This window comes from Antechinus flavipes, chromosome 1 (assembly GCF_016432865.1).
Source record: "Antechinus flavipes isolate AdamAnt ecotype Samford, QLD, Australia chromosome 1, AdamAnt_v2, whole genome shotgun sequence".
In the NCBI taxonomy this organism is placed as follows: domain Eukaryota; kingdom Metazoa; phylum Chordata; class Mammalia; order Dasyuromorphia; family Dasyuridae; genus Antechinus; species Antechinus flavipes.
In genome coordinates this window covers 308,276,171-308,303,530 of record NC_067398.1, presented here as the reverse complement: position 1 = coordinate 308,303,530, position 27,360 = coordinate 308,276,171, and the positions used below count along the sequence as shown (strand labels likewise).

The 27,360-nt window shown below is 35.9% G+C and overlaps 1 protein-coding gene across 3 annotated transcripts; it reads right to left on the bottom strand.

The window, feature by feature from the left end:
- Window positions 1–800: 800 nt before the first annotated feature.
- Window positions 801–10,128, bottom strand: LOC127539785 (UPF0764 protein C16orf89 homolog). Of its 3 annotated transcripts, XM_051964121.1 has the most exons (8): window positions 9,847–10,127; window positions 8,680–8,829; window positions 6,984–7,134; window positions 6,636–6,753; window positions 5,753–5,888; window positions 5,117–5,221; window positions 3,172–3,216; window positions 801–931 (listed from the first exon to the last, which is right to left on the bottom strand). In XM_051964121.1, the coding sequence occupies exons 1-8, from the start codon at window positions 10,037–10,039 to the stop codon at window positions 831–833; spliced, it is 999 nt and encodes a 332-aa protein (XP_051820081.1). In that variant the 5' UTR covers window positions 10,040–10,127; the 3' UTR covers window positions 801–830. The 3 variants fall into 3 exon arrangements, with proteins under 3 accessions (XP_051820081.1, XP_051820089.1, XP_051820097.1); XM_051964129.1 differs by lacking the exon at window positions 8,680–8,829 and having other exon boundaries at window positions 9,847–10,128; XM_051964137.1 differs by lacking the exons at window positions 8,680–8,829; window positions 9,847–10,127 and adding an exon at window positions 7,291–7,427.
- Window positions 10,129–27,360: the final 17,232 nt, after the last annotated feature.

Sequence of the window (27,360 nt, the reverse complement as noted above, 5' to 3'; positions counted from 1 at the left end):
GCTGAGCTATGGAAGACTATTAAGTAATATGTAAGATTCCCCAAAAGGGATTATCAGCAGAGCAGAATATGAAGGAATCTATAATAGTCCATGCTTACAAGTCCATTGAGGTAAGAGTCCTTATTTGGAGGCATTGTGAATAGTCATTTGTAATTTAAAATTAAATACCATTAATTATGAAAAGGGTTGTGAAGAGAAAATGTTCTGGGGAAGCTATCTTAGTAAGCAAGTATTGTGAAAATGCAGTATTTTTAACTATGATCATCATGGTATCCCATTCCTGATATTTACCATATTTATGTCTTTATTAAAACATGTGCCATATTCTCCTAGTCTGTGATAGGAGGTGGTTTGTTAAGCCTAAGAATCCCATCAAAATTTCTTGAGTAAGATGACTGGAATTTACCTTTACAGGAGTATTATATTAGGAAGAAATAAGAAAAGAAATTTTTAGTGTAAGTTCTGTTAGACATGCAATACTGATTCATCTTTTTATCTCACCTAGTATCTACCACAGTTCTTTGCACTTAAAAAGTGCTTAATATTGATTGCATCAAACTGATTTATTTCTGGGGACCATTCATGAAATCATTTTGCTGGATACAGTCAACATTATTATTCTGGTACTTTCTGGTAAAGGTTGTTGTTACTAACTTTGATTTTTCAATAACACAAGATTTTTCTAATCTGTTGCCTATACTTGGCTGATCTCTCTCTCTTTTTTTTTTTAAGAAATATATGCAAACTCAGGACCTAAGGGAACATAGTACAAAAAGAATGATCAGGTACAGAGTCATCCATTTTAGCTGCTGATTTGTTGTTATAAGGTATTAATTGGATTTATTGATGGTTGGTGAATTTTCCTTAAAGTAGTAAAGAAAGCCACCCAAGGAAACAACTGCTGCTGCTGTATTCCGGGAAGAACACCCACCTGGGGAGAAAGAACCTTGTTAGGCAATACAATTAGATATGCTTTTTATTGCTACTTCAATGCTATGGCCCTAGTTTACTTGGAGCTTAGCAAAACTCTTTAAAAATTTTAATAGTATTTAATTTCTCCAAATGCATGCAAAGATAGTTTTCAACATTTATCTTTTCAAAACCTTGTGTTCTAAATTTTTCTCCCTCTCCACTCTCCCTTTCCCTCCCCAAGAGAGCAAACAATCCAATATAGGTTAAATATGTTTAGCAAAACTCTTGACAAAATATTTCATACTATTGTTGTGGAGAATAGTTTGATATAGATTAGACAATAATAAAATCAGATAGATTCAGAATACATTGGATGGTAGACTCAAAGAATATTTGAGAAATTGTTTGATGCAAGTATGTGCTGGAGTCAATTCTCATCAACTTGTAAGAATTAGTTGTTAAATTTTTATTACAAGATTTAAAATTCAGAAATATGCAATCACTATAAAACAAGGCTTGATGTAGTTTTGCTGATTATTTAGACTTAAGAAAATGTAAATGATGTAGATTAAACTTAAAAAGTATGTGAATCCATTTCTTTTCCCCCTTTATCCCCCTTCCCCCAGAGCCTGATTTTTAAACACTGAAGTGCATACTCTATGTTCACTGATATCATAGCAGAAGGTCTTTAGTGTAGGGCACCAACACCTCTGTGTTTGAGCCAATGCTCTTTAATATTTCTATTAATGAACATAGAAACAGAGACTATATGCATTATATTTATAGATGACACCAAAGTGAAATGGGTGGCAGAGTTCAGATCCAAAAGGTTTTTGACAGACTAGAACACTGAGCTAAATCTAATATGATAAAATTCAATAAAGATAAATGTATAGTCTTGCACTTAAATACAAAAAATCTAATTTCAAGGACATGATATGGGGAAAGTATGGTTAGCTAGTAGATGTTCTGGAAAGGATCTGGGGGTTTTAGTGAACTACAAGTTCAATATGAGTCAGAAGCAGGATGTGGCAGGCAAAAAATGCAATCTTGGGCAGCATTAGGAGGGGCAAAACTTCTTGAACTATGGAAGTGAAAATCCTACTGGAATTTGCCTTTTTCAGATCTCATTGGAGCAAGGTATTCTGGGTACCAGCATTTAAGGAGGACATTAATTAGATGGAGATTATTCAGAGAAGCCCAACCAGATTAGTGAAGGACATATCTCCATGACACATTAGGATAGTTCTTTAAGGAACTAAGGAAGTAGTAAAAGTTCTTTATTACTTTAAAGAATTGAGCATGTTTAATGTAGAGGAAAGATGAATTGGGATGAAGGATATGCTATCTGTCACATCTATTTGAAGGATTGTGATGTACAGGAGGGGAAAAAAAAAACAAACAAAAAAAACTTGTTCTACTTGCCCTAGAGGGAAGAACCAGGAGCAGTGGATGGAAGCTCCAAAGAAGCAAATATAGGCTTGATGTCATGAAAAACTCCCTAACTTTGAGCTGTTGAAGAGTAGAGTGGATTTCCTCATAAGCTGGTCTATCACCTCTCTTTGGAAGTCTTTAAAGCATAGGTTAGATGATCACTTGTCAGGTACACTGCAGCAGAAATTCTTTGATAGAGGGCTGATTAGATGGCCAACAAGAAAGGAAGTGTTGAAAAGACTTAGATTTCATTCACTTTTTTTTTAGCTGCTTTGACCATTAAAAGCAATTGTATTTCTTAAAGAAATGCTGAGTAAGATGACCAAACATCTTGCTCTCTACTTAAACCTAAAACCTGAAAATGAATTGCTAAGAAAAAAAAAGAAAATTTCTCAAATTGTTAGAGAAATAAGAAATTACAGCAAGTGTTTAAATTAGACCCATAATATCACAAATGTTGTTGTCTTTGCCACTTTTCATCTTCAAGTCTTTTATCTTTAAGTTTTCTGGGCTTGATGAAATGGTCTCACTTCTACTTTTTTCTTTAAAAATGTAGTCTAAATGTATCTTTTCAGAGGAGCAAAAGATGTGTGTGTGTGTATATATATATATATATATATATATATATATGCATATGCATATATATGAAAATATACATATCTATATCTGACAAATTATATTGTGTTTTTCTTAGTGAAACATGGAACATATGTGTATGAGGAGATGACAGGAAATCTTCTGTAAGATACTTTCTTAGAATTCTGCCAGTTGAATTTAATCTTAATCCAATCTGAAATACATATTATTTATTTTCAATAATTTTACCTTCAAGGTGATTGTCTCTCATTAATGGTTGGTTTCCAAGGACAACTAATGAGAGAAGAAATAGAGAGGAATATCATAACTGTGTACAAATTACATTTTTCTTTCTCTATTCTCATCTCTATCAATTGTAGTTTGTTGTGGATAATTTCTTGAATTTTTTCTATTTCTACAATGTGCTTATTTTTGTGGTTTTCAACTTTTGACTATGATCTTAAAGTGCCACTTAAATGTCAGGGATTATCATGTCTTCTTACTTTTGTTTTAGAATTGTTTTGCTTCTTGCACAGTTTTCCTTCTTTAAAATTCTTCCTTATTGTCAACTCCTTTCACAACTTCATAGGAACAATTTCAATTAAGAAATTTCACTGTAAAGCCTTGAGCTCAGTTCCTTGCTTCCTTGAAAGTGCTTCTCTTCTTATAATGTTATATCCTATCTGTTTATTGGATAGAACATCAAGTATTGAGGTAGGTCTCTGATATTTGTGGAAATCTTACTGCACTTATTGCAGTCAGTAAAAGTTTATGATGAAGAATCATCACCATTATCATGATTCTCCAAATAAAATCTTTGTCTCAAAAGTTACTCACTCACAGTGAGTTACTTGCTTTTCTTAAATTTGTTGCCCTTTTGTCCTAAGAGTTCTAGAGACTAAAACCTTGATCCTGAATCTCCTATTTTTTCTCTAGTTCTTCTTTGGCCATAAATGTCTTCCTTTTTCATAGATATAAAAAGTAGACTATCCCTTGTTCTCTTGATTTGCTTATAGTATAACTCTTTATGTCTAAATCATGAATCCATTTCAAACTTATCTTGATATAGGGTGTTAGGTGTTGGTCAATGCCTCATTTCTGTCATACTATTTTCCAATTTTCCTAGCAATTTTTGTCAGATGGTGAGTTCTTCTCCCAGAAGATAGAGGCTTTGGGTTTATCAAATACTAGATTACTATTGTCATTGGCTATTGTGTCTTGTGAATTCAACCTTTTCCACTGATCTACTACTTTATTTCTTAGCCAGTACCAAATGATTTGCTGACTATTGCTTTGTAATATAGTTTTAGGTCTATGAATCTCCTATTTCTTGCTTTCAGTAATGAGTATAGGCCTACACCCACTGAATGCCTTTAATTCATTCTTCATAAAGATGATGATAAGAGAAATGGCATCAAAGAGGAGTGTTCCATAGAACATGTTATAAATGGGTGATTTGCCTAACAATATTAGAGCAGAGTTTTATGACTTAGCAGTGTGTTTTAGTTAAAATTTGTCATTAATGTTGTGAAAAGTTATGTGGGACCATCATGTATAGGGTGTAATATCTGTCTATATTGCCTCCTAACTCTCTTCTCTGTGTAGCAAGATGCTGTGGATTTCACTTCCCATTAAGATTACTTCTGGTGACAAGAGGTAAGTGTGACAGAAACAGCTTTTTTCTTTTCTTTAGAATTCAGAGGAATGCCTGACTCCTTCATTGTCATTTATTATATTTATTGGAAGCCATTCTCTGCACTTGATTTCCAAAAATGTCACAATCAAAAAGGAGACTAATGTGGTAGAGGGTAGTGACTAACAACTAGGTTCCACAGACTGTCCCATTCCTTGAATTTTGCATACTTTAGTCCTTATTTCCCTAGTGATCTTCTGTTTATTGTATGTGTGTTTAAATACAAATCTCTATAGCCCTTGCTAATCATCAGCTTCCCTTAATATGGCTCTACCTCCTCAACCCCAAACCAACACACACACACACACACACACACACACACACACACACACACACACATTTTCTCAATATCACTCTATCAAATGTTTAAGGAAATGGTATTTGATATTCTAAAGGAAGCCAAGGACTTGATTTTAGAACCTCATTGAAGGAATATGCCAGATTGCACTTTATCTTTAACTGCTCAAATTCCTTACCACTAAAGTAGTCAACTTTACTTACAAATCTTCCAGTAGCATCCTTCCTTATAATTTTGCCAGTTGAGAATAGCCTTAATCCATTGGATCTTGTAGAAGTCTGAATACCCAGAAAACCCACAGAGCATGACTGAGGAAAAGAAAATGGAATTAATTATCGTCCCAACATGCTGGTGCCTTTATTAAATCTTCCCATAAACCTTCCTCTATTCCTGTTTTCATGTCCTCTGAGTTCCCAGGCTTCAGTACTAACCTAAATAATCCTGAATCTATTGAGTCACTGAGACTCTTGGTTGATAGGGCAGATGACATCTTTGCTATAGCAACTGGAGGCACAGTCTAGTTAAACTTTCAGTTTAGTATCACCTCTTCCATTAAGAGCTTTTAGTCAGTGTTTGATGAAATTCATAGTTTCTTTGATGAAAAGTCCTGATGAGATTTGGCTTTTTAACCTAAAGAACCTTTAAAATTTGGGTCTTTTTTATCCCTAACACCAATAAGTTTTGTTGCTTGGCAGTCAAAAGTTCTCTCATTCTTTCAGTAGTTTAGGGGAGTAGAGTAGTGTGTGTGTGTGTGTGTGTGTGTGTGTGTGTGTGTGTGTGTTTATTTAAGGGCAGGAAGATAATTTGCACTTATCTGTAGGATGGAAGGTAATTCATACTATTTGTCATGAAGAGACTTTTATTTTGGAATAAGAATCCACTTTTTTCTATTTTCAAGTTCAGTTCCATCAGGTTAGAACAAAAGACATCCATGTAGTATTTTGATCGAAGGAACAGGCCAGCTGAGCATTTTTTCTAGGGAACAGACAATCAGAAAGCACTAAAATGAGCATTGCTAGTAGCAATGAGTAATAATTCTTATATGCAAAAGTTATAGTTTTGAGATCATTTTAGATTGTCCCTGTATTTAAGGTAAGATCTTTTGCTCAGATTCCTTTTGCAAAAGTCCCTCTTGGACCCTGTAATTGCTGGGCTGAATAAGAATAACACTTTCTTATCTTCTGGAAGAAAAGCTACAAGAGGGTCTGAGAGACTATTAATACAAAGACCCAAATGTTATCTACTCACCTACTTATTACCATTCTTATCAAAATGCACGGCCAATCCTTCCTATACCCAAGTAAATTCTTGAATTTTAAAAATTAATATAAAATACTTCGCTGAGACCTCAGTTCTTGACAATTGTTTCCTTTCTTCAATTCTGGATCAGAAACATCTGATAGAGATTCAACGGAACAGGGAAGCAAGGAAACCTTTTTTTCTTTGTGCTAGTCCAAAAAGTTTTAGAAAGATCCTTACTAACATGGGAAGATACAAACAGTTATACCTAAGTTAATGTTTTAAACCGGAATCTGTTGGTACTTAGAAAAAGATTATAGTGCCTTATAGATATGGAAAAAATATGAACAAAATATTTTTTCCTTTTAGCATAGAAAAGCATATTTGCCCATTCTGATTTTTAGTCCCATTAGAACAGTTGTCCAGTGTGTGGTGCTGCTGGTCAGCTTTCTGCTCCTCTGAAGTGATACACTGAGCACTTACCATTTTGGCTATTTGGAAATAGGAGAGCTGTTTTATCAGTTCTTTACCACTTTGTTTAGGAGCAGTCATGATTTCCATGCAGAACTTAGTGACGTTGCATGGTTGTCTGTTCTTCTCTCTGGGAACCAAACAGTTTCAGGGTGTTATATGGGAAAAGCAATGAATTAAGTTCAGGAGAGCTATAGATCTGGTAGTGCTGGCACAGGCCCTTGTTGCCATTGCAAAAACCGAAGATGAACTTGAATATCATATAGAAATGGAAGCAGGTACTGTGAAAAAAGTTTGTGTGGGAAGTATAACTATTAATACTTTTCTGTCCAGGGGGAAAAAAAGAATAATAAAACTCACTTGGATCCTAGTAAAAGTGTTATGCAAGAATCACTTAATTTTTCTGGAACACGATTGGAGTTGTCAAACTTGGAGTAGATCATGGAGGAGTTTGTGTGACTCCATGAAAGAGAGAGTTTCCAAAACTCTGGCTGCAAAATCTCTTGGAATTCTGTCAGAGTGAAAGGGCAAGATTTGATCAGTGATACAGTTTAAAAAAAGTAATTTTATATAACTTTCCAAAAAGCAAGGCCCTTCCTAGTCCATATTCTCCCTCTTCCTGCTTTTGCCCCATTCCTTTTTTTCTTTAAGATTAACTTCCACTTACCCATCTTGTATAATTACTTGGGGTAGTTAGTTGGCACAATGGATAAAGTGCTGAGTCTGCACTGATAAAGATTTGAGTCTGATTCTCTCTTCAGATACTTGTCAGTTCTTTAACTTTAGGCAGGTCATTTAATCTCTCTGCCTCATTTTCCTCTATAGAATGGGGATAATAATAACACCAATCTATCAGGGTTGTTGCGAGGACCAAATGACATCTTAATAATAAGAACAGTGACTGACATATAGTGGACACTATGTAAATGTTAGCTAACATAATTATTATTTGTATGTTGTTTCCCTCATTACAATGTTAGCTCTCATGTTCAGAGGCTGCATTTTTTTGACTTTGTATCCCAATACAAAGTTGCTTCTTGCCTGGCCTATGGTGACTTCTCACAAAATCACAGAAATTGAGAGTTGGAATGGGCTCAGTAACCACATAGTCCAACATACATTGGTTTGAGAATTTGATTTCTATCCCGTTGATGTTCTAGACATGCCTATCCCATACCCAGATTTCTTGTAAGATCAGTGATCTTATCAAACATCAGAGACCAACTAGTCCAACCTTCATAATTTTATAGATATTGAAACTGAAGCCCAGGAAGATAAAATGACTTCTCCAAGATCACACAAGTACTAAGTATTACAGTTAGAATTTGAACTTAAGGCCTCTGCCCCTAGAGCCTATGCTCTTTTCCATGGCACTCTCATGCACCCTGACGGCAAAGAAATTGGGACTTATGGACAATCCTATCCATTCAAAATATGGTGCTGAAATCAATCAGAAAATACAATTCTCATAAACAGGAAGAGGTTCTTAATGGGCATATTAAGTCCAAGAGAATAACATTCCTGGGGGAATGTTTAATTAAGAAAAAAAGCAGGTTTGCTTAGAAAATAAGGGTTCTTCACAAGGTTTTGCAAAGGAGAATATTGAAAACTATCTTTGCATATATTTGGAAAAAGAAAATCCTATAAAATAAAATGTTTAAAAAAAGATTAAGAAAAAATAAAGTAAGGATACCTTACACTAGCAATAGTTATTATGTCTACTCAGGGTGACATTATGTATGATGTTATTCAAAACTGGGTTTCCATCATTGGCCCCATTTTTCCAGGTAGAGACCTGAAACTGCCAGAGGGAGATTTTAGTGTCTGAACCAATTGTGATTGGAGAAACTTTCTATTACCACCTCTCAGGCACATTTTATGCTTCTGCCAATATGTCAAGAAGCTGGATGATTGTTTGTCCACTCAATTTCATAGACTGCTCATGCTCATTCAAACTTGGAGGCTAGACTAGTTTGTCTTAGAAATAACCTTCAGAATTAGAAAATATTTTCAAATCCTATGTTAACTGAAGAAATTCTGTCTTCACTCATCTTACCTTTGAAGTACTCGAGGTCAACAATTTTGAGGAAAGCTTTGGTTCTGGGGATGATTAGTGACAAGCTTTTTATTATATTCTCAATTCTGAAAGTCAGGAATTTCAGGACAGAGTCATGAGTCCATTTTTCCAGGATACCTTTTAGTTGTGCTATGAAGGAACAGAACAGGCTGATGAATTAGAACTTGCTCCATAAGTGTGCTTCTGATTCAGAGAAATGTCTCTTAGTCTCATCCCTATTTTTCATTAGGCAAAAGTTGTCCCTGAAATGTCACCATTATTGTTCTAGCAGGCAGGAAGTACCAATCCCCACCTCACTTTATAGTTTCCAAATTTGTCAGAAGGCAAGAGAGACAAAAGTGCTGGAAGCAAGGGGATCTCAGCACTATAACAAATCCCTTTCCAAAAATTTCTCTAAAAACAAGTGCTCTTCTTTCCAATGAACACTGCTATGAAAATGAATGAAGTCACATGTAGGAAGCTGGTAAATATGAAGGTTAGTATGAAACAGTATAAAAGCTCAACTCTGCTTTTATTTTTTTTATCAGAGGCTACAAAAAATCGATAATTGTTTATATAAGGAAAATTGAGTAAAAAAATTTGAACTAGATAGTTTACAGGATTGTTGGTTTCTCATTCTTCATATAAAAAAAATCATTAAACATAGTCAAGAAACTCTTACCATGTTCCCACCTTCTTTGGTAAAGGCTTTGACCAACTAAGTAGCCTATAGTGTCTACTAATTGAGAAAACTTTCCCTTTCCTCTTAGAGCCCTTATTCTTGTTCTTCACATGAATAATTAAAAGAATCCCCTTCCCCTCTTGTTAGTATAAAGCTGAAAGAAAATAAGCCACAGAGACTATCCATCCTGATCTGCTCAGTTGACCTGCAGCATTTTTAAAGAATTTATAGTTTCCATTTTTTCTTTTCTTTTTCTTTTTCTTTTTCTTTTTCTTTTTTTTTTTTTTAATTCCTTGTGCTTCTGAAAAACTAAAAGGAACAAGGCCAGGGATGCTAAATGACCAAAAGGCCTGTACCTAAGTTCCAAAATGTAAAAATTCCAATCCCTGATAATTTTCTGTACCTAAGATTTATCATCAGTAGAAAGGTGTGAAAACATTTTCAGCTGCTAGCTAACCTATATAAAAGAAAAGAAGTCACCCTACCTTTTAGCATCAAAAATCCCACCAATGAATCCAGATCAAATTCCCTGTATCTATTCTCCAAATAGGAGGTAGCTTTCTCTAGGGCAGAAAGAATCCTTCTCCCCATGGCAATCTTGTTCTCTGACTGGTGTGAATCTTGGAGAGACAGGGGTGGTAACAGCAGCATTAGCAGCAGAAGCCCAGGTAGGTACATGTCTCAGTCCCTTTCACTCAGACAAGTAGTTTGCAGCAGTTCCTGTGCTGGGCGTCACACACTACCCTCCCTTAAGTGTAGTTCCCCCACACTCCAACCCCTTTACTCCTCACTGATCAAAAGGAGGAGCAAAAATTTCTATTACTGTAGACAAGATGATGAATGCCAATTCTGCATTCTTAGGGCAGCTGGTCTTAAGTAGAGAGTAGAAGAAATGTGGGGTATGACTTTGCCTATGGGTTAGGGCCCCATAGTGAGAGTGGGGAGAAGGTCAGCATGCCTGGATTAAGTGGTAGCCCTGGTTAGGAACACATTGTTGTCCCTGGAATTGGAAATCTTTAGACATGAAATGGACAAATGGCCCTCCTTTCCGCCGTACTTCAAAGGCCTCGGGCTAGAAGAAGAAAGTTTGCTCAGCTAGATTAGGGGGCTTCTTTTGCACTTCAAAGGGCCAGATCAACAATGCTCTTAAGGGTATCTGTTCCATGACTGTGGTCGCCTAACCCTGATCCCTATCTATGTTAGAACATCTGCCCCGGTGGATTCTCCTTTCATTCCTGTAAAACCCCTAATCTCTTGTTGTAAAACTTGAGTCACTGTTTAATGTCAAAGGTGCCAGCAAGGGTGAACAAGAATGCTTATAAGGCTGTCCCTACTTCAGTTGGGCACGGAACCATGCCAGATTGCTACTGGAGGTCCGTCCTGGCCATGCACACCATCTAGGCCAGTTACAAATAAATTATTTCTAAATTATGAATTACCATGGCCACCTTGAATTCTATTGCCTAGGCTATTTCAGACACAGCCTGATGAGAGGAGAGTAGGGGAAAGAAGGCTTATTCGCTCCCAATATTCATGGTTTGTAGTTTTTTCTGACTAGATAATTTCTAGGGTCCTTTCAGAACTATATCTTAAGATATATATCCCAAAATTTAATTATCAATCTTATAAGGATGGCTCTTTATATATCCAACTCTGTCTCCTGAATACCAGTCTTACATTCTCAGGTGCCTACTGGACATCTCCAGTGGCATTTAAAGTCCAGTGTGTCCAAAATGATATCTATCCTCCTCAGCTTCTATAAATTTCCCTGTTTCTTTTAAGGCCACAATCATTCTCCAGTCATTCAGGTTTGTAACTTTGGAGTTAGCCTTGACTCTTTCCTGTCCTTTACCATCTATTTCCAATCAAGCCCTGTCAATGATGATGAGGGCTTGGCAGAGAAAGACTGAAGTACTGATAAGATTACTCCCTGAGGCAAACAGGGAAGTGCACTGATGATAATCAGTTTAACTTTACAGTCCCACTCTGTAGAAATTGTGGTTAGCCCCACTTTGCTCTGTCCCATCAGAAATCCAAATGATTTCAAATCCCTGAGATTAAATTTCCAATTTAACTCTTGTCCATGGCTCATGTCATCTTTCCTGAATCTTTTTTGGGTCAGTCCATTTGGTGTTCTGCTTTGTAATGTCTTTTTCTTCATCCTTCCCCCATGCTTCATGTTATCTTTTCTCTCATCCTCCCACCGTGCCTTATGGAATATTTCTTTCACCCAATTAATTTTAAATTCCACTAGGGAACTTGTGCTTTCCATTATTAATTGTTAAAAATCCCTTTCCTTGATAATTATATGATCTCCCAACTTTATTTCATATTTATCCTTCCTGATGTTTATTGTATCTCTTCATTTTCTCTGTAATCTCTTCTCCTAAATAAACCTATCATTTACCAAAAAGGTAATTTACAAAATTCACCATTGTGAATTCTTTACATGACCAACTCCCAACATTTGGTGCATAACCCCAAACACATCATTTGGAACTAGGAATTACTACTCTGAACACATCATTTGGTGCCAAAACACATCAAATTCTATTTCATCAATATTTGTTACAAAGCATCCCCACTCTGCTCTCAGTTCACATGACCACCTAGTTCAAACTCTTATTGCTTCTGATTTCTCTTGTAATATTAAGTCTTCTAGGTGGTCTTTCTGTTCCCAATCTCCCCTCTTCCATCCCATTCTCTACGTGTCTATTGGAAGTCTTCCTATGGACTAGTCTCAAGCCATGTGCAATGGGCCATTGCCAAGATAAATGAGGGAGCAAGCTCTATAGTGCAAATAGAATTTCTAAAGGGGAAGTCCCTAGGCTATTACATAACAAAAATTTGTTCCACCATAGGCATCTATAACCGAAAGGACTAAAGAACCATAAAGGTAAAACACAAAGGTTTCATTGATCTAATCACTGCAAAAATGTTCGTGTTGGAGAGGAAGAGGAAAAACCTCCTCAAAGTTTTGAAATCTGAGCTCAGTCAGCCTTTTGCTGCAGGAGACCAAGCAGCTATTCTTCCTCCATCTCCAAACAAGGACAGTTTTCAAAGTTAATTTTTCTCTTTTTTGGGCTATTTGTGAAGTAAAACTAATGGGTAGTATCAAAAGTGTCTCTTTTCATTGTGTATTTATTTAGCTGGGTAGAATTTCTTTCCCTCTTGGTCTGATGATTTTCCAGAGAAGGTTGATTTCTCCTTTCCAGTAACACACTGTGCCAAGGTATAAAGTTCTTAGTTAAAAGATTCTAAGCTTTCAGTGGGTCTAGTTTTCCCTTTGTATTACAATCTGGCTACTCACAAGGAAGAAAAGGAAAAGAGCTGTTCCTCTCTCCTTATCTGTAGAGATTTGTTGCTTTGAAAATTAAGAAAGAAACTAAATTTATGTCTCTATTAGTCACTGTTTTTTTGAGCATGGATTTTCAAAGTATGATATAGATATATGCTGAATATATACATACAAGCAGTTTTCCTTGTACTTTCTTATTGTTCAAGGTGACCAACTACTAAGCCTGTATTAAATGTCTATTATGTGCTAGACATTCTGTTAGATGCTGGGGATATAAAGACAAAAAAATATATGAAACAATCTCTGTTCTCAGGGAGTTTATAGTTTATTAGGGAAGTTAAGTTGTACTTGCAGAAGTATATACAAAGAATAGTATACACACATATATACATATGTATATATAGTATAACATGAATACATACAAATTATATAATAGTATAATAGGAATACATACAAAAGAAGTAGTTCAGTATAAGTCCATAATTAAGGAAAATACTATCTGGAGAATAATCAGAAAGGCCTTTTAAAGCAAGTAGTATTTGAGCTCCAAAGGTCTGGAAGGAAGTGGAGGTGAGGAGGGAGGACATTTCATGTATGCAAAGATGAGAATGAAATGTCATGTGTGAGGAACAGAAAGAATTCTATTTTGGTTGGACCACAGAGCAGAGGGGGAAAAAAGTAAGTTGAAAAGGTTGAGGTGTGGTTATGAGGGACATCAAAAGTCAGTTTTTTTTTTTTATATTTGATACTTAAGGTAATAGGGAGCCACTTTAATTTACTAAATAAAAAAATGACTTGTTCAGAGCTGCCCCCAAAGAAAATCACTATAGTAGCTATGTGGAGGATTGTTTGGGAGAAACAGTGAAGAAAAAGCAGGAAACCATTACAGTATTCCAAGTGAGAGGTGATGAGAGTGGTGTAATTAGAGAGAGAAGAGATGGGATGCCAGATATAACACAGAGGTAAAGTGGCAGAATTTGGCAACTTATTATTGGATGTATGGAGTAAGGAAAATTGAGGGTTAAGAATAATGCCAAGGGGGGCAGCTAGGTACACCAGCCCTGAAGTCAGGAGGACCCGAGTTCAACATTTCCTAGCTGTGTGAAGTCACTTAACCCCAATTGCCTCAGGGAAAAAAAAGAATAATGCCAAGGAAGTGGGTCATTAGTGTAATTCCTTTGAGGAATGGGGAGATGCTTCCAAGTCTTCTAAACAGCAAGATGAAAGTCTGGACATTTCCTCTAATTACCATGTTTTCTCAAATCCAAAAGCTCCTTAGAATCCCATGAACTGATGCTTATTCAACCTGTGCTCACTCGGTACCCCACTTTACTTCCTATGCTACTGACAGGAAGTCTATACTAGTAGGCCCAGAAAATACACCTTTAAATCCCAGAATTATTGGATTATCTGAAAGCCATAATAATAATAATAATAATAAAAGAGCCTAGACATCATACTTCAAGAAATTATAAAGGAAAATTGCTTTGATGTTTTAGACCCAGAGGGTAAAATAAAATAGAAAACATCTACCATTCACCTCCTGAAAGAGATTCAAAAATTAAAACTCCCAGCAATAGTGTAGTCAAATTCCAGAGCTTCCAAGTCAAAGAAAAAATACTTTAAGCAGCCAGAAAGAAAATTAATGCCATGTTTAAATACCATGGAGTCAGGACCACACAAGATTTAGCAACTTCTATTTTTTTTTCTTTTTAAAGGAGCAAATGTCTAGGAATATGATATTTTGGAAGTCAAAGACCTAGAATTACAACCAAGAATGACCTACCCACCAAAACTGAGTCTAATTCTTCAGGGGAAAAAAAAGACATTTAATGAAATAATAGGACTTTGAAGTAAACATGATGAAAAGATCAGACCTGATTCTGGAGAGCAATTTGGAATTATGCCCAAAGGGCTATCAAACTTAAAATACCTTTTGATTCAACATGTTTCTAATGGGTCTATATTCCAAAGAGATCATAAAAAAGGAAAAAGGACTTCCTTGTGCAAAAATGTGTGTAGCAGCTCTTTTTGTGATGGCAAGAGACTACAAACTGAGTGGATGCCCATCAGTTGGAGAATGGCTGAATAAGTTATGGTATATGAATGTTATGGAATATTATTGTTCTATAAGAAACAATCAGCAGGATGATTTCAGAAAGACCTGGAGACACTTATTAGAATTGATGCTAAGTGAAGTGAATAGAACCAACAGAACACTGTACACAGCAACAAGAAGATTATTTGATGATCAACTCTGATGGAGTGGCTCTTTTCAAGAATGAGGTAATTTAGACTAGTTCCAATGATTTGGTGATGGAGAGAGCCATCTGCATCCAGGGAGAGGGCTGTGGGGGACTGGATGTGGATCACAACATAATAGTGTCACCTTTTTGTTGTTGTTTGCTTGCTTTTTTTCCTCTTTCTCATTTGTTTCCTTTTTGATCTGATTTTCTTGTGCAGCATGATAAATGTGGAAATATGTATAGAAGAATTGCACTTGTTTAACATATATTGGATTACTTGCTATCTAGGGGAAGGGATGAGGAGAAGGAAGAGAGAAAAATTTGAAACACAATGTTTTGCAAGGGTAAATATTCTGGCTGCCCCCTCCTACCTCAAATGTCTTCCCAGCCCAGTTGTCTTGCATTAAATTATCAGAGTGATTTTCCTCTGATTGGAATTTTCTCTTTCGCCTTCTGTCTTCTCACATTTTCTTTACAGTATTAGCTAAAGTCTTCTACAAGAAGCCACTCCTTATCCCCTTTTCTGCAAATATTTACTCTATGTTGATTATCTTCAATTTATCCTATATATAGTTTTGCATGCTGCCTTCCCAATTAGATTAACTCCCTGGGAACAGGCGCTGTTTGCTTTTTTTGGTATTTCCAGCAGTTAGCAGAGTGTCTAGCATATAGTAGGTATTTACTTAATGCTTGTTGACTTCATTTATTTTAAAGGTGTGGCCTATTTGCCAGTATTACTTCTACAAGAAGTCTCCCAACTAGGGTGAAGTCCATGGCAAATTCTGTTTCTTGTCTTCTGAAACTAACTAAATAGCTGATTCTAAGTGATCATTAATCCGACTATTCAGATCCCATTTCTTCTGCTAATTTCTATTCTTATCAAATACAAATAGTCCTTCATATGCCAAATGTTTTTTTTAATTTTAAAAACTAATTTGAAACATTTCAATTTATTGTTAATTATATAACTGCACCTGCCTCCAATTTTGGATCAGAAGTATGTGACAGAAATTCAGAGGAGTGGGAGAGGCAAGAATACTTTTCCACCCTCTGTAATCAAGTACAGAGATCCTTTCTGGAATGGGAAGATACAAGTTATGACAGAAATGTCAGTGTAAGTCTATTTCTCCAAGTAGTTGGAAAAAGAACAACATATCTTGCAGATTATGGGGAAATGTGGGCACAGATTGTGTGTCAAAGAGGTACAATGCTTCAGAGTTTTGATTTTGCCTTAATAAAATGGTTATGTTCTGGTCTTTTTTTTTTCTTTCTCTGCTCTCTTTCTTGGTGATTCTATCAGCTCCTATAAGTTCAATTATCCTCTCTGTAAATGATTCTCCTGATTTATAGATCTAGCTTTAATCTAGTTGAGTCTACCAACAAGTTTTGGAAGTTCAGAATTCTCTAGTCTTTTGTTCATAGATCTAGATCTAGACTTGAAAAGGACTTCAAAATCCATCCATTCATCTAATACTTTAATTTTACAGATGGGAAAATTGAGGTTCAGGGAGGTTAAATGACTTGTCCAAAGGGGGGAAGTAAAAATTATAGATAGAATTTGGATTTGGGTCTTCTGAATCCAGAGCCAGTGCTCTTTTCACTATGATTGTTGTTCTTCTTTATCTCTTCTTCTTATATTGCTAGTTTCCTTCAAGACTCATTTCAGGTCCCCTGAAGGAAATCTTTTCTGGTAATCCCCAGCTGCCAGTGCCATATGTTCCAAGATTATCTTCTACTTATTATGTAAGTGGAATTAGTAAATATGATATATTTGTTATTTTTTACAGTAGAAGATAAGTTCTTTGAAGACAAGGCCTATTTTTGCTCTTTATTTTATATCCTTACTGCATACCAGTATTTAGTGGACAATAAACACTTAATATATGCATATCATTTGATTGGGGTGGCATTCCCTTAATGTGGGAACATACTGTTTTCTAAAAAGAAGTAGAAAGTGTTGTGAAAGTGTATAGCCTATATAAGCACCTTGGTCATGAAATCTCTGCCAAGACCAATGACAATGAAAAGTTGAATAACCTCCTCTCTCAGGAACAAATAGTTCTGGGCTGCTTTGGAGAAAACAATGAACGAAATTCAAAAGAATGGTAGACCTGGCCATAGTGGCACATGTCCTTGTTGTCTTAAAGAAACTGGTCATAGACATGAATGGGACATAGAGATGGAAGCAGCTGCTGGGAGAAGTATTTTGTGTAGAAGGGATAGCTGGTAGTATAGTTTTTAGCTGGGGAGAAAGAAAAAGGACAATAAAACTTGCCAGGATTCTTCTTTTTTAAATGCATTTTTTTTTCAAATAACACATAAAATAGTTTTTAACATTCTTATTTCATAAGATTTTATATTTTATAAAATTTTGAGTTCCAAATTTTTCTTTTTCCCTTTCCTGTTCAACTCTCATCCCAAGATAGAAAGCAATTTGATACAGGTCATACATGTGTAATCATGTTAAACATATTTCCACATTAGTCATCTTGTGAAAGAAGAAACAGAAAATGGAAAAAAAAACCCACAGGGGAAACTCCCCCCCCCCCAAATGAAAATAGTATGCTTCAATCTTCATTTAGTCTCTATCAGCTCTTTCTCTGAGATGTGAATAGCATTTTCCAACATGAATCTTTTGGAATTGTCTTAAATCATTCTATTGTTGAGAAGAGCTAAGTCTATCATAGCTGATCATTATATAATGTTTTTTTTTTGTATACAACGTTCTCCTGGTTTTGCTCTCTTTACTCAGCATCAGTTCATGTAAATCTTTTCATATTTTTCAATCAGGATTCTTCTGAAAAAGAATTTGAGTCATCAAAACTTGGTGTTTGAGTGGTTCCACGAATGATTACTTTGGAAATTTTGATCTTTTCCAAGTTATTTAAGTATTGGGTATGATTGAACTTGAGGTATATTGTGGCTCTGGTGATGATGAGTGGTAATAACTTTTTTATTATATTCTTCACTTTCAGGCTCAGGGGCTTAATAGCAGAGTATTTTATGGAGCTGCTTCTTTTCCTTCTTCTTCTTTCATAAAGTCATTAAACATATTAAAGAAATATCTACCTTCTCATCTTTCTCTGTACCCTCAGAGAGATACAGAGCTTCTTAGCTGAGAGAAGTTCCTCTTTCCTCCTAAAGTCAAGAATGAAATGATTTTCCAGAATATGTGTTTTTCCCCCCATGTTAGTTGAATGTTCAAATCCACAGAGATTTCCAGCTTTGATCTGAAGTGATCTGAAGAGATGACCTGTAGCATTATCTGAGGGAACTAAAATTTCAATTTTTTCCTTCTTTGCTGTTTCTTAAAATTCTTTTATTCCTAAAAATCAAAAACTATAAGACCAAGGACACCAAATGAAGAAGAAATAGTATTCTTCCTAAATTTCCAAAAGATAAAATTCTTGCTTCATATGACTATCAGGTATAACCCACCAAGTGAAACATCTGAAAAAATTTGATTAGGTGCCCTGTAAAAGAGGGTAGGTCACACTATTTTCTAGTATCAAGAATCCTAGCATCCCGTCCAAGTAAGTTATCTCCTTGCAGCTTTTCTCCATGAAGGAGACAACTTTTTCCAGGCCAGATTTTCCAATGGTAACCTTGCTCTCTGAAGGCTTCTGTTGTTGGAGGGACAGGGTTAACAACGGCAGCAACATCCTGGGCAGCAGCAGCCCTCAAAAGGTACATGTTCAGTCTCTTTCTCTCAGCCAACCCGTTCATTCCAGCTCCTGCAGAGGTACCTCATATGCTTTTTTTCCCCCTCCTTTCTTTTTCACTGGCTAAAGGATAAAGCAAAGATTTGTACTACTGTAGACATATAGCCACCTAAGTTTTGAGGAGAGCATCAGTTTTTCACTGGCTTAGGTTTGGAAATGTTTAGGCACAGTCTGATGAAAGAAGAGTGGGGGAGGGAGGTTTATTTTTCTTTCCAACATTCATATTCTCTAGACCATTCTGATTGGATGATTTCTAGGATTCTTTCCAGCTCTAATTCCTCTTATCTTCTATATTGGTATCTAACTTCTAGAACAGACCCACTCTGTCAAAGTGATCACATCTATTCCTGTGGATCCAATGATCAACTTTACACAAATTATTTCTAAATATATGAATCCACTTCTTATCTCCTGATATCTACCCCCATATTACCAGCCAAAAATCTCCCCTGGCATCTCAAAATCAATAATGGTTTCTTCCTCTCTTGCATCCCTTGCCCAAAGCAGACTCCTGTCACTCCAGTTGTAGATTCTTATTTGTGTGTCTCATGTAATGGGGCTTTTTTTTTTTTGTCAGATTGGTGCTCCTCAAGGGAAAAGTCCTTGCCATTTCTTTGCCATTTCTGCTTCACTTGGAAGCATGTTAGAAATGCTGGGCGTGTAGGAAGATGACTTCTCTAGAGCAATTTTTTAAAAGGGGTTCAGTGCTGGCTCCTCAATCTTCTTATATACATACCAAATACAATTAAATAAATGTTTATTTCAGCCCTACCATTTATAGACTTTTTTGTTAGATGTTGGGGATTCAAACCCTTAAAGATCTTATAGCCTAGGAGAGATGAACTAGGTATGCAAATAATCATAATACAAGGTAAAAAATGATTGCATTCAGATAACACAAAGAGTAGACTGAGGAATTCAAGTACACGGGCTAATTTCTGGGGGCAGGCGAGTCAACAGGAAAATCTTCAGGAGGGAGGTAGCAGTTGTGCTAGGTTTTGGAGAATAATGTTGCTAGGTAAAAATGAGTAAGGGGTAGGGTGGGGAAGAATCTCTTATAGACATGAGAAACTATACAACGACTCAAGACAGAAGCAGAACATAAGAATGAACAGTCCCTTTTAGCTTATCCTGTATTGTGTGAAAGCAAAGGAGCTTGAGGGAAGACTGGGAAGCTCAAGTAATATCAGATTGGAGAACATTTAGAATACTGGGATATTTCTTCCAGAGTTCAGTGAGTATGTGATCTTATCAAATTATGTACTTCCTCCATCAGTGCAGTTTACAGTTTCTCTATGTCTTCTCATCTTGTTTGATTTGCTTACATTTTCCTATACATCCTCAGCATAGGCTCAGCCTAATGTTCTATAATCTTTCTCTGGATTTCTGATCCTCCTATACATAAGTTGGGGCAGAATGTCTTAATGGATAGAGAGCTGGTCTTGAAGCCAGGAATACTTGGTTTTGTTTTTTTTCAAGATCCAATATATTTTCATTTAAAAATATTTTTTATTAAAGCTTTTTATTTTCGAAACAGATGCGTGGGTAATTTTCAGCATTAACGCTTACAAAACCTTGTGTTCCAAATTTTTTCTCTCCTTTCCCTCTACCTCTTCTCCTAGACAGCAAGTAATTCAACATATGTTAAATATATGCAATTCTTCTACATATTTCCACATTTATCATGCTGCACAAGAAAAATCAGATCAAAAAGAAAAAAATGAGAAAACAAAAATGCAAACAAACAACAACAACAAAAGTGAAGATACTATGTTGTGATCCACACTCAGTCCCCACAGTCCTCTCTCTCTCTCTCTCTCTCTCTTTCTCTGGATGCAGATGACTCTCTTCATCACAAAACCATTGGATCTGAAGGCCAATTTTTATCATGCTACCATATGACTCTTAATAACCTTTTCAGTGTCTTAGGCAACTCTAAAACTGTAAGTTGCTGAAAAGTTGCATTTGTAAAGGGAGTTTCCTCAACTGGGACTTCCTGGTATGCCAATGAAATCATATATCCATTCCCTGTCTCTGAGTATTTATTATTTCCCTGATATATACTAATCACTGTGGTAGGTGGCAGAGATAGGAAAAACAAGAATTTAAGTATATTAGCACTAGGGACACATAGGCAAAAACACTGCCCCTGCCTTCAAGTAACACATTCTGATGAGGGAGAAAACAAGCAAAAAAACCCTCAAACCTTGTATGTCTGACATGTATGGTATAAATGGAAATAAAATGGAAAAGTATGTGTAGTGCAGCAGGAATGAGTAAGGTGGGTCCTAAAATAGGTGGGATTTAACTTGAGTCAGGAAGAAAATCTCAAAATCGGATGTGAGGAGAGAGGAACATTCCAGGCTTGAGGCAAAGATAAATAAATGTCATGGAATGTAAAGATGAAGTATCAGCCCAAGAAACAGCAAGAAGTGTCCTTAGAGAATATTCTACATAGAGAATTAGAGAATATTTAAAATATATGGAAGGGATAAAATATAAGAAAATTAGAATGATAGGAAGGTTCCAGGGCCTTAGAAGCCAGGGAGACTTTTATGTTTAATTCTGGAGGTGGCAGAGAACCACTAGAGTTTAGTGTATGTGTACATATTTATATGTGCGTACATGTATGTGAATATGCATATATGTATGTGTTATGATCAGACTTCCATTTTGGAAAAAGGACTTTAGTAGCCCAGTGGAGAGTGGATTGGAGTGGGAAGAAACTTGAGACATAGAGACCAACTAGAAGACAGTTATAATGGTATAGATTTTAGAGATTGCGAGATTGTACCAGGATGGTGTCTTAGTGGAGAGAAGAGGATGTATCTAAGAGATGTAGTGAGAGTGATTATATAGAGATTATGAGTGAGGAGTTGAGGACAACATCTATGTTGTGGTCCTGGATAACTGGAAAGATGATGGTACCTTTGACAGTAATACAGAAATTGGGAAAAGAAGAGAGTTTGGGAAGATGGCTAATGAATTCTACTGTGCACATAGTGAATTTGAGATGACTATGAGTCATCTATTTTGAGATGTCTAAGGGGCAATTGATGATGTAAAAACTAAAGATCAGAAGAGAGGTTCAAGAAGATAGATCTGAAAATACATAGAGAAGATAATTGAATCCATGGAATCTTATGATGTCTCAAAGAGGGATAAAATAAAGGAAGAAGAGAAGGAGACCTAAGACTAATTCTTAGGGAGACATCCATAGTTAGTGAAGGTAATCTGAATAGAGATACAGCAAAGGAGACAGAGAAGGAGGTGTCAGACAGGTTGGAGGAGAACCAGGAGAGATCAATGTGAAAACCTAGAAAGTAGAGAATATCAAGAAGATGATTATCAACATATCAAGACTGCAGAAATCAAGAAGAAAGAGGCTTAAGAAGTCTTTGGTTACTTTGAAAAGAGTGATTTCTCTTGGATGAGAAAGAAATCCAAAGAGAGACTACAGAAGATATAGAGGGGAGAGGAGAGGATGTGGAGGTGCTGATTGTAGATGGTTTTTTTTTTCCAGAAAGTTTAGTTATGAAGGGGAATCTCAATTGAGTGATAAAATAATAGCTATAAGGGTTGGATCAAAGGAAGGTTTTTTAAGGATGGAGAGGGCATGGATATATTTGGAGGCAGCGGAGAAGCAGGCAGCAAATAGAGAGAAATTGAAAATTTTCCTGAGGCTGGGGATGATAGAGGGAGCAATCTGATGAGAAGACAAAGAACAGGAGTACTTGTGCATGTAGAGGAATTTTCTTTTTTTTTTTTTTTAAATTTTATTTTATTTAATAATAACTTTGTATTGACAGAATCCATGCCAGGGTAATTTTTTACAACATTATCCCTTGCACTTGCTTATGTTTCAATTTTTCCCCTCCCTCCCTCCACCCCCCCCCCCCAAGATGGCAAGCAGTCCTATATATGTTAAATATGTTGCAGTATATCCTAGATACAATACATATTTGCAGAACTGAACAGTTCTCCTGTTGCACAGGGAGAATTGGATTCAGAAGGTAAAAATAACTCGGGAAGAAAATAAAAAATGCAAATAGTTCACATTTGTTTCCCAGTGTTCCTTCTTTGGGTGTAGCTGTTTCTGTCCATCATTTATCCATTGAAACTCAATTAGATCTCTTTGTCATAGAAATCAACTTCCATCAGAATACATCCTCATACAATATCGTTGTCGAAGTGTATAATGATCTCCTGGTTCTGCTCATCTCACTTAGCATCAGTCCATGTAGGTCTCTCCAAGCCTCTCTGTATTCATCCTGCTGGTCATTTCTTACAGAACAATAATATTCCATAACATTCATATACCACAATTTACCCAGCCATTCTCCAATTGATGGGCATCCATTCATTTTCCAGTTTCTAGCCACTACAAACAGGGCTGCTACAAACATTTTGGCACATACAGGTCCCTTTCCCTTTTTTAGTATCTCTTTGGGGTATAAGCCCAATAGAAACACTGCTGGATCAAAGGGTATGCACATTTTGATAACTTTTTGGGCATAATTCCAGATTGCTCTCCAGAATGATTGGATTCGTTCACAACTCCACCAACAATGCATCAGTGTCCCCGTTTTCCCGCATCCCCTCCAACATTCATCATTATTTTTTCCTGTCATCTTAGCCAATCTGACAGGTGTGTAGTGATATCTCAGAGTTGTCTTAATTTGCATTTCTCTGATCAATAGTGATTTGGAACACTCTTTCATGTGAGTGGTATTAGTTTCAATTTCATCATCTGAAAATTGTCTGTTCATATCCTTTGACCATTTATCAATTGGAGAATGGCTTGATTTTTTATAAATTTGAGTCAGTTCTCTATATATTTTGGAAATGAGGCCTTTATCAGAACCTTTAATTGTAAAGATGTTTTCCCAGTTTGTTGCTTCCCTACTAATCTTGTTTGCATTCGTTCTGTTTGTACAAAGGCTTTTTAATTTGATATAATCAAAATTTTCTATTTTGTGATCAGTAATGGTCTCTAGTTCATCTTTGGTCACAAATTTCTTTCTCCTCCACAAGTCTGAGAGATAAACTATCCTATGTTCCTCTAATTTATTTATAATCTCGTTCTTTATGTCTAGGTCATGGACTCATTTTGATCTTATCTTGGTATATGGTGTTAAGTGTGGGTCCTTGCCTAATTTCTGCCATACTAATTTCCAGTTATTCCAGCAGTTTTTATCAAATAATGAAATCTTATCCCAAAAGTTAGAATCTTTGGGTTTGTCAAACACTAGATTGCTATAGTTGACTATTCTGTCTTGTGAACCTAACCTTTTCCACTGATCAACTAATCTATTTCTTAGCCAATACCAAATGGTTTTGGTGACTGCTGCTTTATAATATAATTTTAGATCAGCTACAGCTAGGCCACCTTCATTTGATTTTTTTTTCATTAATTCCCTTGAGATTCTCGACTTTTTATTGTTCCATATGAATTTTGTTGTTATTTTTTCTAGATCATTAAAATATTTTCTTGGAAGTCTGATTAGTATAGCACTAAATAAATAGATTAGTTTAGGGAGTATTGTCATCTTTATTATATTCGCTCGGCCTATCCAAGAGCACTTAATATTTTTCCAATTATTTAAGTCTGACTTTATTTGTGTGGAAACTTTTTTGTAATTTTGCTCAAATAATTACTGACTTTCCTTTGGTAGGTAGATTCCCAAATATTTTATGCTATCAACAGTTATTTTGAATGGAATTTCTCTTTGTATCTCTTGCTCTTGGATTTTGTTGGTGGTGTATAAAAATGCTGAGGATTTATGGGGATTTATTTTGTATCCTGCTACTTTGCTAAAATTATGAATTATTTCTAATAGCTTTTTAGTAGAATCTCTGGGGTTCTCTAGGTATACCATCATATCATCTGCAAAGAGTGATAGTTTGGTTTCCTCATTGCCTACTCTAATTTCTTTAATCTCTTTCTCGACTCTTATTGCAGAGGCTAGTGTTTCTAATACAATATTGAATAATAATGGTGGTAGTGGGCAACCTTGCTTCACTCCAGATCTTACTGGGAAAGGTTCAAGTTTTTCCCCATTGCATATGATGCTTACTGAAGGTTTTAAATATATGCTCCTGACTATTTTAAGGAAGAGTCCTTTTATTCCTATGCTCTCAAGTGTTTTTATTAGGAATGGCTGTTGGATTTTATCAAATGCTTTTTCTGCATCTATTGGGATGATCATATGGTTTTTGTTTGGTTGGTTATTGATATAGTCAATTATGTTAATAGTTTTCCTAATATTGAACCAGCCCTGCATTCCTGGTATAAATCCTACTTGGTCATAGTGTATTATCCTGGGGATGATTTTCTGTAATCTTTTTGCTAATATTTTATTTAAGATTTTAGCATCAATATTCATTAGGGAGATTGGTCTATAATTTTCTGAGGAATTTTCTTCAAGAAGAGCCACCTCTTTGAGTAAAATGGGTGAAGACATCTGAATGATGTGAGAAGAGGAAAGAGTGAGATCTTAGTGAGTGGCCTCCACTTTTTTCAGTGAAGTGTGTGTGAGGTAGGCTCTTCACCTGAGATTATAGAAGGATAATGTGCAGTAGGAGGCTTTAGGAAAGCTGAAAAAGTTTGGCATAGTTGCTTATAATAAATGGAATTGTACTTGATTAGAGAGGTGCAAAAAGACTGTCATATATAATGAAGGTCCAGGTGAGATGACATAATTATAATTTGGTGGTGAACCCAGTCAACATGAGCTTCATGATTTTCTCTAGTTCCATTCAGCAGCATATAAAAAGAGCAAAGAGAGTGGATGGTAGAATACTCTGAGGCTGGCATTTGCATGTTTTGATAGGTAATAGGACAAGGGGGCTAGGGACTTGAGTGTATAGTATGGTGTTGAACTGGTTCTCCAAGGAATGAGTATAGGGAAGGAAGAGAGTGTAGCAATGATGACCTAGTTCTTTCCAGCACTGAGGCTGGAGGGTTTAGAGATCATGATGAAGATGAAGATCAATGTTAGAGGTCTAAGACAGAGGGTAAGATGGAAATGATAAAAGACGATGATCAAAAGGCATTTCAGAGTTCATGATCTTGAAAGTACAACACTTGTGAATGGTGGCAAGATCAAAGGTATGACCATTCCTGTGTGTAGCTGAAGCGAAATGGGAGGAGTAGGCCATGGAAACTGAATAGATCTTAATCTTTAAGAATCTTATATTTTCTTTGGTGAGGTGGGGAAGGAACAACTTGTACATAGAAAATTAAGTATGAAATCTGTGCAAAGTAATCCCCAGCATGTGGTCTGTCCTTTCTTTACTTATTGCCTGTTTTTAGTACATTACTGACTGGCCCACCTTTTTTTTTTCTGGCTTATACATCTCCAATTATATTGTCAACACTGATCCTGCTGGGCATTTCTTCCTTGATAATATGTTACAGCCCACTCAAACATACTATGTGCCTCTTCATTGCCTTTTGGATCACCTGAAACATAAATTCTAAGAACAAGAGTGATTCACAATGACTTATCATGTTGGATCATTGGAATAATGATGTTAATGAAACAGATCTTTTTTCCCCAAGAAATCTCTTTTTCTGGTCTAATTCTGGATCTAGTTCCTTGCCCATTTGCATTCAATGTTTTTTTTCAAGATATATGAACAAATGGACCAATTCTATGGGTTGTCCATCTAACTTCAGATCATAGTTGTAAAAATAGTTGGATTTTTTCTGTCTATATAATTGGACTGAATTCTTTTCAGTAATTACTTATTTAATGTCTGTCTCTGCAGTGCTGAACAAACCCAATTCTATTTGGATTCAGTGCTGTAGGCTCTTGGGGGGCACAGACTTAATTCTGGTTTTGGTATTCCCAGTTCTGGGCAGATAGTAAGCCCTCAATAATTGCTTGTTATTTGGTTGACTGGACATTTTCCCTGACAGTAACAAACATCTTTATTGAATACATATAGCTCTAGATTGGGTTTTTCAAAACTTAAACAGAGGTTACATTTTATTACGCTATCTTTCAAGGAATCCTTCATGATTTTAATTTGTACATGAGCTACCCTTGTTGGAGGAGAGCCTTTTGATATTTTTAGTCAAATGGAGCAAATCCAATAAATATATTTTGTCCTTGTAATTTTTTTACTTTATAGACTATTTTGTATACATATAGATATATGTGGGAAAGAATTCATAAGGCCCTGAACTGACAGCAGTAAGAATGGGAAGGAAGGACATTTACAGGAAATAGTTTAGAGAAAGAACTGAAAAAATTTGGCAGATATAAACAAATAAGGAAATCTGAAGAGTAAAAAAGTGACTGAATTTTCAAGCCTGAGTAACTAAAAGTATGGTCATGTTATCAACTGAATTGGGAATTGGATGGAAGGATTGATTTTGGAGGCAAAATGATGAATTTGGATTTGTATATGTTGAATATATTGGAGGTGTTTGTATACATACAGGTCAGGCAATTAGAAATTCTGGCCTGAAGTTTAGGAGAGTGTTAGATTTAGGTTGAGGCTAGAGAATATGGGTTCGGGACTCATGTGCATGCTTTTCTCATTGAACTTGCATGATGACTTTCAGATTCCAAACCTCATAATAATCTCTTAAGCAACGAAAATTCATATCTAGCACATGGCTGACACTAAGCAAATTCTGCTTGAGATTTATTCTTTTTAAAAAGTTTTTCTTTTTGCTACAGGTGATAGGGTAAAGATGCAGGGAGAAACAAATTACATTTG

Excerpts from the sequence above, each read along its gene's own strand:
- LOC127539785 (XM_051964121.1), bottom strand. The coding sequence starts at position 10,039 with ATGTACCTACCTGGGCTTCTGCTGCTAATGCTGCTGTTACCACCCCTG. Across the intron at positions 8,830-9,846 it reads GGGATTTTTGATGCTAAAAG|CACAACTAAAAGGTATCCTG; the intron begins GTAGGGTGACTT and ends GTTCCTTCATAG. Across the intron at positions 6,754-6,983 it reads ACACTTTTACTAGGATCCAA|AGAGAAGAACAGACAACCAT; the intron begins GTGAGTTTTATT and ends TTTGGTTCCCAG.